At 41.8% G+C, this 13397-nt stretch overlaps 1 protein-coding gene across 1 annotated transcript in view; it reads right to left on the bottom strand.

The window, feature by feature from the left end:
• DNAH5 (dynein, axonemal, heavy chain 5) overlaps nucleotides 1-13397 on the bottom strand; it is a gene marked incomplete at its 3' end in the record, with an annotated part of 181984 nt that overhangs the window by 44998 nt on the left and 123589 nt on the right. The window contains exons 37-38 of the mRNA XM_008569081.1: nucleotides 1056-1234; nucleotides 484-671 (exon numbers count right to left, since the gene is read on the bottom strand). Of these exons, the coding sequence (XP_008567303.1) occupies nucleotides 484-671; nucleotides 1056-1234 (367 nt within the window). The remainder of the gene's footprint in view (nucleotides 1-483; nucleotides 672-1055; nucleotides 1235-13397) is intronic.

The raw sequence follows: 13397 nt of genomic DNA, 5'->3' as shown, positions 1-13397 counted from the left end.
AATATGGGGCAAGAAGACAGAGCAGCATGACATTAAAAGATTTATTATATGGGCTGGCCCGGTGGCGCACTTCTACAGTGCGCCGCTTGGGAAGCGCAGCGGTGCTCCCACCGAGGGTTCGGATCCCACATACAGACTGGCCGCTCACTGGCTGAGTGAGGTGCGGGGGCAACACTGAGGGGTGTGATCCGTTGCCGGTCCCAAAAAAAGAGACAAAAAGGGAAAAAAAAAAAAAAAGATTTATTATGTACACACGACAAATCTGGAATGACAACCAGAGACCTCATTTACATAGCATACTCTCCTTTCACCTGGACAAAATCATGAGTCTCATCTTTGTTCAACACCAAAGGCTTCTAAACAGGAGTGCAAATGACAATCCCAATTTCCATTCATGAAAAGTAGGTGACATATAACCAGGGAGATGCACAAAGATTGAGATAAGAAGGCTGAAATTCAGTAGTTCTTTGAGCGGCTCCTTACCATGGTTAAGAAAAGACCAAATTCAGGGTTCATAGTCACATTATCTCCATCAGTAAAAATAAAAGATTTTTTACGCTCCTTTTTACATGTCAGAATAATGGATATTTGCTGGGCTGCAACTGAGAGAACTGGTAGATCGATACGGTTAAATTCATCAAAACAACCCCAGGATCCAGACTGCGCCAGTCCTTAGAAAGGAAATTAAATAGAAAATCCAATTAGTATGTAATTTTGGAAAGCCAAAGAAAAGAATATTATGCAGCTTCAAAATGAGCCAGAGATAGATTTATTTTAAAATAAAGTTGAACGAACAGGTCACGCAGCAAGTGGTCCAAAACAGCTCACGATTTGGCACTTTGTAAACTCCCAACCTGCAGAGCTGAAGGGACATTATAAAAGGCAAGTGATATTAATATTTGGTCCATGCAACACTGGTAAGATTCAGAGTTTTCAAAAAAGTTTTACGAAGTTGAAACATGACACTAAAATGTAGCCAATTGTTGAAAAATAAATCTTAACAAGACATTCCACCTTAGCTGAAATTTCTCATCAAAAAAAATTACAACCCTCACCTTTAAAAATCCGTCCAAGTCCTCGGAAATCCATCTGGTCTGAACAATTGAAAACCACGACGTATTTCCCAAGACATCGTCCCATGTCTTTGGTAGTTTCTGTTTTGCCTGTTCCTGCGGGTCCGGCAGGAGCTCCCCCCATGCTCATTCCCAGAGCTTGAGCCAATGTGATATAACACCTTGAGGGGTAGAAACACCACTAGAACCATCTCACCAGCATCTAGAAGATACTTCTGAGACATCACAGTGAAAAGAAACCCGCACAAGATTAAAAAACAGAAGACCTGGGCCATTCTCCCTATGCAACATTTCTAAAACTACAACCAAAAATACATTTATCCTTATGGGTGTTAACATGTGTTGAGGAAAAAGGAGGGGGAAGTCTCCACTCAAATAAGTTTGAGAACTCTTTAAAATATTGAACAGGTTTTCTTACCGCTGAATTTTTCAGGCTTTCTTATCACAATGTATACTGAGAATCTCCAAGTACAAAAAAAAGTACCTAGCATTTTCAAAACTTATTTGAAGATTTTTACCAGAAACCTGTTCATGTCTAAATAATAATACTTATTCAACATCAGTAATCATCAGGGAAATGCAAATTAAAACCACTATGAGATATTATCTCGCACCCAGTATTAATTAAACACAGTATTACCATACAATCCAGCAATACCTTGTCCAGGTATATACCCAGAGATGAAATCCCATCTTATAAAAATATCTGCACTTCCATGTTCACTGCAGCATTATTCACCATAGCCGAGATACAGAAACAACACCAAGTGTCTGTCAGCAGATGAATGGATAAAGAAAATGTGGCATATATACAATGGAATATTATTCAACTCTAAAATTAAAAAAAAAATAAGATTCTGCCATTTGCCACAACATGAATGGACCTGGAGGACATTATGTTAAGTGAAATAACCCAGACACAGAAAGACAGAGTCAAATATACAGAGATAGAGAATAAAACAGTGGTTACAAAAAATAAAAAGTGGTTACATGTAACAGATATGTAGGAAGAACAAATCTAGAGATCTAACGTACAACATGAGGACTATAGTTTTAAAAAGTGTACTGTGTTAGGATTTTTGTTAAATAAGTGATTTTAGTTGCTCTTGTCACAAAAAAAAGTAACTGTGAGATGATAGATATGTTAATTTGTTTCTCTATAGCAACCACTTTACTATTATGTATCCTGTAACATCATGTTGCAACCCTCAAACACACACAATAAATTTTATTTTAAAAAAATAAAAGTAAAGAATAACATTCTGTGAAACAGATTGGGAGCCATTTAAGTAGATTACTCCACTTTTGAATCTGAGTCGATAATTTGATGAACTTGGGATTTAAATCACACGATGTTAAATCATCACATCTTGACTCTGTTTCTGTGAGCATCTACCAGACTTGTACATACCCTCTACATGAGATTACCAAATAAAACATTCAGTGAGAGAATACAAGAATCTCTGTAAAGGAAAAATTTTAAGCTGGAAACTTGCTGATAAATTTCTTGATTCCCACCATCACCTGGTATTGTCAAAGGAGACAATTTATAAAGTGGTGCATTTTAGGGGTTTTTTTATGGCCAAATTATAAAGCATTCATCGGGACTTGAAAAAGATTTCAAAGGAAAGGAAGTGACTATCCAGCACGAGAGGTGGAAATGAACAGTGCGCACTCCAACTAGGGGGTCTCCCAGAGTCTCTGTTTTGTTGAAAACAGATCCTAAAAAGGCAAGTAAATGACCCAGCCCTGAATGTATTCAGAGCCTGAATATGGAAGAAAAGATCTGGGTACGAAACGAGGAGGACGCCTGAGCTCACTTTGATTTTGTCATTTAACCCAAGAACCCAGGGTCGTATTTCTCCCCTTGGACTTTTGCCACCCCTTTCAGAGCAGAGTCTGTAATAAGTACTAACAGCCAACACGATGTGCTCCAAATACGTTATCTCCTTTATTCCTCCAGAGAAGCCTGCAAGGAAGCTACTGTTCTCTCCATGTTACAGATGAGGAAAGAGGCTCACAGAGATTGAGTAGCTTTTCTCAGGATCACAGCGGGAGAGCTGAGACTTGAGCCGGCCCATCTGGCTGCAAGCCAAGCTCCCTCGCTGCCCGGCTCTGGGACACGTCCACCCTAACAGGGTGGGAAGCACATCTCCATCAGCTCTGGACACTCAGCTGCCCTGTCTTGAAACCCTTTTTAAAACTGGGATTGTTGGGTTTATATTTAAACTGAAAACTAGTAAGTTGTTAAGTTGCCTCAAAGAAACCATACTATTTACATGAAAAATGGGTGGGCATGCCAGGTGACTTATCCTTTATTTCCTCCACTAGGTGAGGCTTCAGACCAGCTTCTACACTGGCACCCAAACCACCTTTTAGTGACAAGCACAGGTCTATCAGACGCCTTATAAGTGTATATGAGACTCTTCCCAGAGTATTCCACATGTACGGGGACCTCCCTCTCTCCCTTCTCTGCTGTCCTTTCCAGTCTCTTTCTCCTAGCTGTTTTCAAAAATGTCTCCATTCATGAACAAGGTCTGACCTTTTATGTGTCTCAGTAGCCTGCTCACAGTTCTGTTCTAATTTTCCACCTTCGCATTAGACTGCTGTAAAGTGTCTGCTGTCAGAAGCTGGGGCTACCTCACACTGTACCCACAACGACTTGCCCAACCCCTGGCACTATGTACTCTGAATATCTGTCAAATAAATGGCTTGAGCCAGTCCAGCCATACACCCTTAGCTGGTTCTTCCTGTCCCAACAGCTACTGGAATTAAAGATGCAGAATGTGGCCACAATGCTGAATGGACAGTGAATGACCCCATGACATGGGGCTCATTAGCACTCCATTTAGTTGAATCTGCCACCAACATAAGTATAAAGTATTCATAGCACTGTAGATGCATTTCATCACATGTATGTCAGAAGTGGTTTCAGCTCTTATAGATTGTAAAATGGAGAAAAGCTTCCTAAAACAATGGTTACGTGCATTAGCAAGGTGCTTTTCTATGTTGAGCACTTGGTTTAGTTACACACTTTGATTATAGGACGTGCTTAAGGAGAAATAAAAGAAAAGGTTGCTGAAGAATGCGTTATCAATGATTAAGAAAACCAACAGTCATAGCAAAATAATAGTAAACTAACGTTTACTCTGCCTCGGGCCTGCTGGGTACTTACAATACCTCTAGTCCACAAACAATTCCAAAAGAAAAGAATCAAAGAGGTTAGGTGTCTTGCCGAAGACTACACAGCTGCTAAGGGCAGAATTAAGGGGTCAACACTCAGGTATATCTCACAGAAGCTGTGAGGATATGTCAGTGAAAGACCCACATTGTTAGGCTTGCCTACATTTCTTACAAACAGAGAAGATGCCTCTCTTAGCCCTGATTTCCTCTGCCTCTGTCTTAAGTGACAGCAGTGGTCAGGGCAGTTCTAGTCTTCTCTACATGTGCTCAGAAGTGGAAGGAAGGACTGGTCCTTAAAAATATCATAAGTTTTTGGAGGATGATGCTATACGTTTTTATTATATTATAGTGGCTATTTTATCATGCGAAATGTCTGCAACTCTATCAATAGCATTGAACTTCCCAGACTCCGGAGAGCTGCCACAGCTGGTGAATTTTCACAGGCCATTCAGTGAAAGGTTAACAACATACATGTCAGGGACTCCAGCAATTAACTTTTTTAAAGTATTCATTTTATGATGAATTTTCTTTTGTAAAAGGGCAGCAAATATTGCAATGTAACCCAATGTCTAGCAGAAAATAATGACTTGCTTCTCACATAATCGAGTTAGTTGAAGAAAACTAAAGAAATGAACATTTTTGGGTGAAACAGGCTGAACAAAGCTTAGAATTACCTCCACTTATATACTTATAAATACTTGTTTTGCTTTTAAAGTTCTCAAGTTTTTTGATATAAAAAGTTGGACCAGGGCCGGCCCGGTGGCGCGCTGGAGAGTGCGCCACTTGGGGGCGCGGCGGCGCTCCCGCCGAGGGTTCGGGTCCCATGTGGAGACTGGTCCCCGCTCACTGGCTGAGCATGGTGCGGGCGCAACACCAAGGGTTGCGATCCCGTTGCCGGTTCTACTTTATGCTGTTCTGTATCATTTAAATTTTTCACCATAAAGACACAAATTTGGAAATAATCATTTCTTTCATTCATTCAGGAAATATTTATCAGCACCTATTATGTGACGGAATGATTCTAGTGGATAAGTCATGTGAATCCCATGCCTTCAGGAGCTTACATTGTAAAGGAAGGAAACATTAAAAAGTAAGAAACAGGGAACAGAAAGCTGGGTCAGAGGGTTATGGAGTGTGGGGACTGCTGCTTCAGAAGCGGTGGGTCAGAAGACCCCTCTGACACCAGAGCAGAAGCCTGAGGAAGTGAGCGAGCAAGCTAAGCCACTATTGAAGGAAGACGGTTCCAGGCCAAGGGTAAAACAAGGCCCCTTGGGCAGGACTGTGCCAAGGAGCAGGCGGCCAAGGTGAATGAGGAAGGAGAAGCAGACAGTGGCAGGAGCCAGATTGTACTGGGCATCACAGGCCAGTGTAAGGACGTTGGATTTTACTTTGCAGAAGATGGAACCACAGTGGAGGGTTTGGGGCAAACTGTGACAGGCTCTGACTGATATTCTGGTGTCTGAACTGAGAATATACTGTAGAGAAACAACAGCAGAAGTAGAAATACCAATTAAAAGATCATTGCTATAACCCAGGTTAGTGATGATGGTGGCTTGGACAGAGTGGTAACAGCAGACGGGTGAAAAGTGGTCACATTCTAGATGTGTTCTGAAAGCAGCACGGACCAAATTGATGGTCGACTGGATAGTAAGGCGAGAGAGAAAGAAAAGCTTCAAAGATACTCCAAGGATTGGGCGCTCAGAAAGCTGGAAGGTAGCATGTTCACAGGTTTCAGGGATATGGACATGGACATCTTTTGGGAGAACAACTACCCTATCAGAGTTTCCCCCTCCACTCTGATAAAATGTCATGACCATTTACTAACACGAAGAAGACAAAAGGAGGGTGGGCCTGCAGGGGACAATGAAACATGCTAAGGTTAAATACCCTGTAAGTCCAAGTGGACATGTCATGTGGACAGGTGGCTACATNTGTTAACATGTGTTGAGGAAAAAGGAGGGGGAAGTCTCCACTCAAATAAGTTTGAGAACTCTAAAATATTGAACAGGTTTGCTTACCGCTGAATTTTTCAGGCTTTCTTATCACAATGTATACTGAGAATCTCCAAGTACAAAAAAAAGTACCTAGCATTTTCAAAACTTATTTGAAGATTTTTACCAGAAACCTGTTCATGTCTAAATAATAATACTTATTCAACATCAGTAATCATCAGGGAAATGCAAATTAAAACCACTATGAGATATTATCTCGCACCCAGTATTAATTAAACACAGTATTACCATACAATCCAGCAATACCTTGTCCAGGTATATACCCAGAGATGAAATCCCATCTTATAAAAATATCTGCACTTCCATGTTCACTGCAGCATTATTCACCATAGCCGAGATACAGAAACAACACCAAGTGTCTGTCAGCAGATGAATGGATAAAGAAAATGTGGCATATATACAATGGAATATTATTCAACTCTAAAATAAAAAAAAAAATAAGATTCTGCCATTTGCCACAACATGAATGGACCTGGAGGACATTATGTTAAGTGAAATAACCCAGACACAGAAAGACAGAGTCAAATATACAGAGATAGAGAATAAAACAGTGGTTACAAAAAATAAAAAGTGGTTACATGTAACAGATATGTAGGAAGAACAAATCTAGAGATCTAACGTACAACATGAGGACTATAGTTTTAAAAAGTGTACTGTGTTAGGATTTTTGTTAAATAAGTGATTTTAGTTGCTCTTGTCACAAAAAAAAGTAACTGTGAGATGATAGATATGTTAATTTGTTTCTCTATAGCAACCACTTTACTATTATGTATCCTGTAACATCATGTTGCAACCCTCAAACACACACAATAAATTTTATTTTAAAAAAATAAAAGTAAAGAATAACATTCTGTGAAACAGATTGGGAGCCATTTAAGTAGATTACTCCACTTTTGAATCTGAGTCGATAATTTGATGAACTTGGGATTTAAATCACACGATGTTAAATCATCACATCTTGACTCTGTTTCTGTGAGCATCTACCAGACTTGTACATACCCTCTACATGAGATTACCAAATAAAACATTCAGTGAGAGAATACAAGAATCTCTGTAAAGGAAAAATTTTAAGCTGGAAACTTGCTGATAAATTTCTTGATTCCCACCATCACCTGGTATTGTCAAAGGAGACAATTTATAAAGTGGTGCATTTTAGGGGTTTTTTTATGGCCAAATTATAAAGCATTCATCGGGACTTGAAAAAGATTTCAAAGGAAAGGAAGTGACTATCCAGCACGAGAGGTGGAAATGAACAGTGCGCACTCCAACTAGGGGGTCTCCCAGAGTCTCTGTTTTGTTGAAAACAGATCCTAAAAAGGCAAGTAAATGACCCAGCCCTGAATGTATTCAGAGCCTGAATATGGAAGAAAAGATCTGGGTACGAAACGAGGAGGACGCCTGAGCTCACTTTGATTTTGTCATTTAACCCAAGAACCCAGGGTCGTATTTCTCCCCTTGGACTTTTGCCACCCCTTTCAGAGCAGAGTCTGTAATAAGTACTAACAGCCAACACGATGTGCTCCAAATACGTTATCTCCTTTATTCCTCCAGAGAAGCCTGCAAGGAAGCTACTGTTCTCTCCATGTTACAGATGAGGAAAGAGGCTCACAGAGATTGAGTAGCTTTTCTCAGGATCACAGCGGGAGAGCTGAGACTTGAGCCGGCCCATCTGGCTGCAAGCCAAGCTCCCTCGCTGCCCGGCTCTGGGACACGTCCACCCTAACAGGGTGGGAAGCACATCTCCATCAGCTCTGGACACTCAGCTGCCCTGTCTTGAAACCCTTTTTAAAACTGGGATTGTTGGGTTTATATTTAAACTGAAAACTAGTAAGTTGTTAAGTTGCCTCAAAGAAACCATACTATTTACATGAAAAATGGGTGGGCATGCCAGGTGACTTATCCTTTATTTCCTCCACTAGGTGAGGCTTCAGACCAGCTTCTACACTGGCACCCAAACCACCTTTTAGTGACAAGCACAGGTCTATCAGACGCCTTATAAGTGTATATGAGACTCTTCCCAGAGTATTCCACATGTACGGGGACCTCCCTCTCTCCCTTCTCTGCTGTCCTTTCCAGTCTCTTTCTCCTAGCTGTTTTCAAAAATGTCTCCATTCATGAACAAGGTCTGACCTTTTATGTGTCTCAGTAGCCTGCTCACAGTTCTGTTCTAATTTTCCACCTTCGCATTAGACTGCTGTAAAGTGTCTGCTGTCAGAAGCTGGGGCTACCTCACACTGTACCCACAACGACTTGCCCAACCCCTGGCACTATGTACTCTGAATATCTGTCAAATAAATGGCTTGAGCCAGTCCAGCCATACACCCTTAGCTGGTTCTTCCTGTCCCAACAGCTACTGGAATTAAAGATGCAGAATGTGGCCACAATGCTGAATGGACAGTGAATGACCCCATGACATGGGGCTCATTAGCACTCCATTTAGTTGAATCTGCCACCAACATAAGTATAAAGTATTCATAGCACTGTAGATGCATTTCATCACATGTATGTCAGAAGTGGTTTCAGCTCTTATAGATTGTAAAATGGAGAAAAGCTTCCTAAAACAATGGTTACGTGCATTAGCAAGGTGCTTTTCTATGTTGAGCACTTGGTTTAGTTACACACTTTGATTATAGGACGTGCTTAAGGAGAAATAAAAGAAAAGGTTGCTGAAGAATGCGTTATCAATGATTAAGAAAACCAACAGTCATAGCAAAATAATAGTAAACTAACGTTTACTCTGCCTCGGGCCTGCTGGGTACTTACAATACCTCTAGTCCACAAACAATTCCAAAAGAAAAGAATCAAAGAGGTTAGGTGTCTTGCCGAAGACTACACAGCTGCTAAGGGCAGAATTAAGGGGTCAACACTCAGGTATATCTCACAGAAGCTGTGAGGATATGTCAGTGAAAGACCCACATTGTTAGGCTTGCCTACATTTCTTACAAACAGAGAAGATGCCTCTCTTAGCCCTGATTTCCTCTGCCTCTGTCTTAAGTGACAGCAGTGGTCAGGGCAGTTCTAGTCTTCTCTACATGTGCTCAGAAGTGGAAGGAAGGACTGGTCCTTAAAAATATCATAAGTTTTTGGAGGATGATGCTATACGTTTTTATTATATTATAGTGGCTATTTTATCATGCGAAATGTCTGCAACTCTATCAATAGCATTGAACTTCCCAGACTCCGGAGAGCTGCCACAGCTGGTGAATTTTCACAGGCCATTCAGTGAAAGGTTAACAACATACATGTCAGGGACTCCAGCAATTAACTTTTTTAAAGTATTCATTTTATGATGAATTTTCTTTTGTAAAAGGGCAGCAAATATTGCAATGTAACCCAATGTCTAGCAGAAAATAATGACTTGCTTCTCACATAATCGAGTTAGTTGAAGAAAACTAAAGAAATGAACATTTTTGGGTGAAACAGGCTGAACAAAGCTTAGAATTACCTCCACTTATATACTTATAAATACTTGTTTTGCTTTTAAAGTTCTCAAGTTTTTTGATATAAAAAGTTGGACCAGGGCCGGCCCGGTGGCGCGCTGGAGAGTGCGCCACTTGGGGGCGCGGCGGCGCTCCCGCCGAGGGTTCGGGTCCCATGTGGAGACTGGTCCCCGCTCACTGGCTGAGCATGGTGCGGGCGCAACACCAAGGGTTGCGATCCCGTTGCCGGTCGTGGTACGGGGCACGACACCGAGGGTTGCGATCCCATTACCGGTCAGGAAAAAAGACAAAAGACAAAAAAAAAAAAAAAGTTGGACCAGATACTGAATACAATGAAAGAATCAAGTTGCAGAAAAGACTGTAAACTATCACACTTATATGTGAAAATTAAAGAGGGTCTTAACATATAAACATCAACATTTTCAGAAGAATAAAAAATAAATTTAATCATTTTGAAAAATACAAAACTTCCCCTCTCACACTTTCTACTTTATGCTGTTCTGTATCATTTAAATTTTTCACCATAAAGACACAAATTTGGAAATAATCATTTCTTTCATTCATTCAGGAAATATTTATCAGCACCTATTATGTGACGGAATGATTCTAGTGGATAAGTCATGTGAATCCCATGCCTTCAGGAGCTTACATTGTAAAGGAAGGAAACATTAAAAAGTAAGAAACAGGGAACAGAAAGCTGGGTCAGAGGGTTATGGAGTGTGGGGACTGCTGCTTCAGAAGCGGTGGGTCAGAAGACCCCTCTGACACCAGAGCAGAAGCCTGAGGAAGTGAGCGAGCAAGCTAAGCCACTATTGAAGGAAGACGGTTCCAGGCCAAGGGTAAAACAAGGCCCCTTGGGCAGGACTGTGCCAAGGAGCAGGCGGCCAAGGTGAATGAGGAAGGAGAAGCAGACAGTGGCAGGAGCCAGATTGTACTGGGCATCACAGGCCAGTGTAAGGACGTTGGATTTTACTTTGCAGAAGATGGAACCACAGTGGAGGGTTTGGGGCAAACTGTGACAGGCTCTGACTGATATTCTGGTGTCTGAACTGAGAATATACTGTAGAGAAACAACAGCAGAAGTAGAAATACCAATTAAAAGATCATTGCTATAACCCAGGTTAGTGATGATGGTGGCTTGGACAGAGTGGTAACAGCAGACGGGTGAAAAGTGGTCACATTCTAGATGTGTTCTGAAAGCAGCACGGACCAAATTGATGGTCGACTGGATAGTAAGGCGAGAGAGAAAGAAAAGCTTCAAAGATACTCCAAGGATTGGGCGCTCAGAAAGCTGGAAGGTAGCATGTTCACAGGTTTCAGGGATATGGACATGGACATCTTTTGGGAGAACAACTACTCTATCAGAGTTTCCCCCTCCACTCTGATAAAATGTCATGACCATTTACTAACATGAAGGTTAGTAAAAGGAGGGTGGGCCTGCAGGGGACAATGAAATATGCTAAGGTTAAATACCCTGTAAGTCCAAGTGGACATGTCATGTGGACAGGTGGCTACATGCATCTGGAGTTCAGGGAAGAAGCCCTGGATGGATGCAGAGATCAGCACCACTAGACAGTATTTGAAACCATGTGAGATCACCCAAGGAGCGAGTGTGGACGGAGAGGAGCCCTGCACGTTCTATGCTTAGAGGTGAGAAAGGTAAAGAGGAACCAGTAGGACTAGGTACAGAGGGACAACCAGACCAGAAGAAGGGACCAGGTGAGCATGGTCTCCTGGAAACCGAGGGAAGAAAGGGTATCAAAAGGAGAGAGTGACCAGCTGAGCCAATCTGCTGATTAGCCAAGGAAGATGAGATCCAGAAACAACCACTGGATTTAGCAACCTCAAGCTCTGGGTGACTTTCACGAGAGCTGTTTCATCAGAGTGATGGGGAAAGTGTGATATTGAGAATAAGGGCCCCCCAAAGATGTCCACATTCTAATCCCTGGAACCTGTAAACACATTACCTTATGTGGCTAAAGGGACTTTGCAGATGTCATGAATGTTAAGGATCTTGAGGTGGGAAGATTATCCTGGATCATCTAGTGGGCCCAATCTAATCTCATGAGTCCTTAAAAGGGGAAGAGGGAGGCAGAAGAGGGGGTCAGAGACATGAGACAGGAGGAGGAGGAGAGAACTGAAGCATGAGAGGGACTCGACCCACCACTGCTGGCTTTGAAGGTAGAGAAAGGGGGTCATGAGTCAAGGAATGTGGCAGCCCCCTCCAAAAGTTGGGAACAGTCCTCAGCATACAATCAGCAAGAAAACAGGGACCTAGGTGCTACAACTGCCAGGAAAGGAATTCTGCCAACAACCTGAAAGAGCTGGAATCAGACTCCCCCCATCCTAGCATCTCCAGGAAGGAACACAGTCCTTCCTGCTGATGTCTGGTTATAGTCCAGTGAGACCTGTGTCAGACTATTGATGTACAGATCTATAAAAATAATAAATTTGTGTTGTTTCATTTGTTATGGCAGCAACAGAAAATTAACACCAAAATCCTGAATGGAATGAGTCCAAGACAGACTAAGTAGAGACAAATTATGCTCTTGAGTGGTTTTAATGGGAGCACCAAGATGGGAAGAAAACTGGACTCGTCACGGTAAGGTCTTCCGGATGGAAGCAATTACAGCCTGTGTGTACACTGACAAGAATGATCCGGTAGAAAGTGAAAACTGATGGTGTTCCCAGAAAGGAAATCCTGGTGCCAGTGCAAGTGTCAACCTCAGATGGCGGTACAGACGATCCACCCGGGGAACCAGGAGAGGAAGAGACTGCATGAGGACAGGAGCTGGGTAATGGATGCAAGAGCAGGAGACGAGCACATGGTCATTCCTGTGACCACATCTACATTCTCAACAAAACAGGAAATAGGCCTTTGGTGGAGACAGAGAAAGGAAAGGAACTGCTGGAGGTCTGAGAGAAAGGAGGTGAAAGATAACTGCATGGGTGTTTCAGGGGAAATTCCTATCTGGAACTCTTCACATTTGTTTTATAAATTAGTGTTATTTTTAATTTACAAATCATAATTGTAGACACTTATGGGGTACAGTGTGATGTTTTGTCATATGTATGCAATGTGGAATGACTAAATCAAGCAACTAACATATCTGTCACCTTGACTACTTATCATTTTTTGTGGTGAGGCATTTGAAATTTTCTGTCTTAGGTATTTTGAAATATACAATACATCATTATTGACTATAGTCACCCTGCTATGCAATAGCTCTCAAAACTTATTCCTCCTGTCTATCGGAACTTTTGTGCCCTTTGAACAACTCCCTATTTCCCCCCTCCCTCCTCTCACCCCCAGCCTCTGTTAACCACAATCCTATGCTCCACTTTTATGAGTTTAACTTTTTTTGATTCCAGATATAAATGAGATTATGGGGTATTTGTCTTTCCATGCCTAGCTTATTTGCTTATCCCCCTCCCCACTTCAAAACAGAAAAAAACTCCAAAAGGAAGTACAACAGCATTACTATGGGTCAAATGTGTCCCCCAAAAGTTCATGTATTGGAAACTTAATCTCCTCTTTAACAGTATTAAGAGGGTGGGAAATCCAATTGTGGTATTTGAAAGGTGGGGCCTTTCATAGGTGATTAGACTGTGACGACTGTGCCCTCATGGAGGGATTGATTCATTCATGGAGTAATGGGTGTGGTTCTGGCAGCTGTAAAAGGGGAGCA

The sequence above is a fragment of the Galeopterus variegatus genome, unplaced genomic scaffold (assembly GCF_000696425.1).
Source record: "Galeopterus variegatus unplaced genomic scaffold, G_variegatus-3.0.2 Scaffold463, whole genome shotgun sequence".
NCBI lineage: Eukaryota > Metazoa > Chordata > Mammalia > Dermoptera > Cynocephalidae > Galeopterus > Galeopterus variegatus.
The sequence above is the reverse complement of the archived record's forward strand: the minus strand, read 5'-3'. Positions and strand labels throughout refer to the sequence as shown.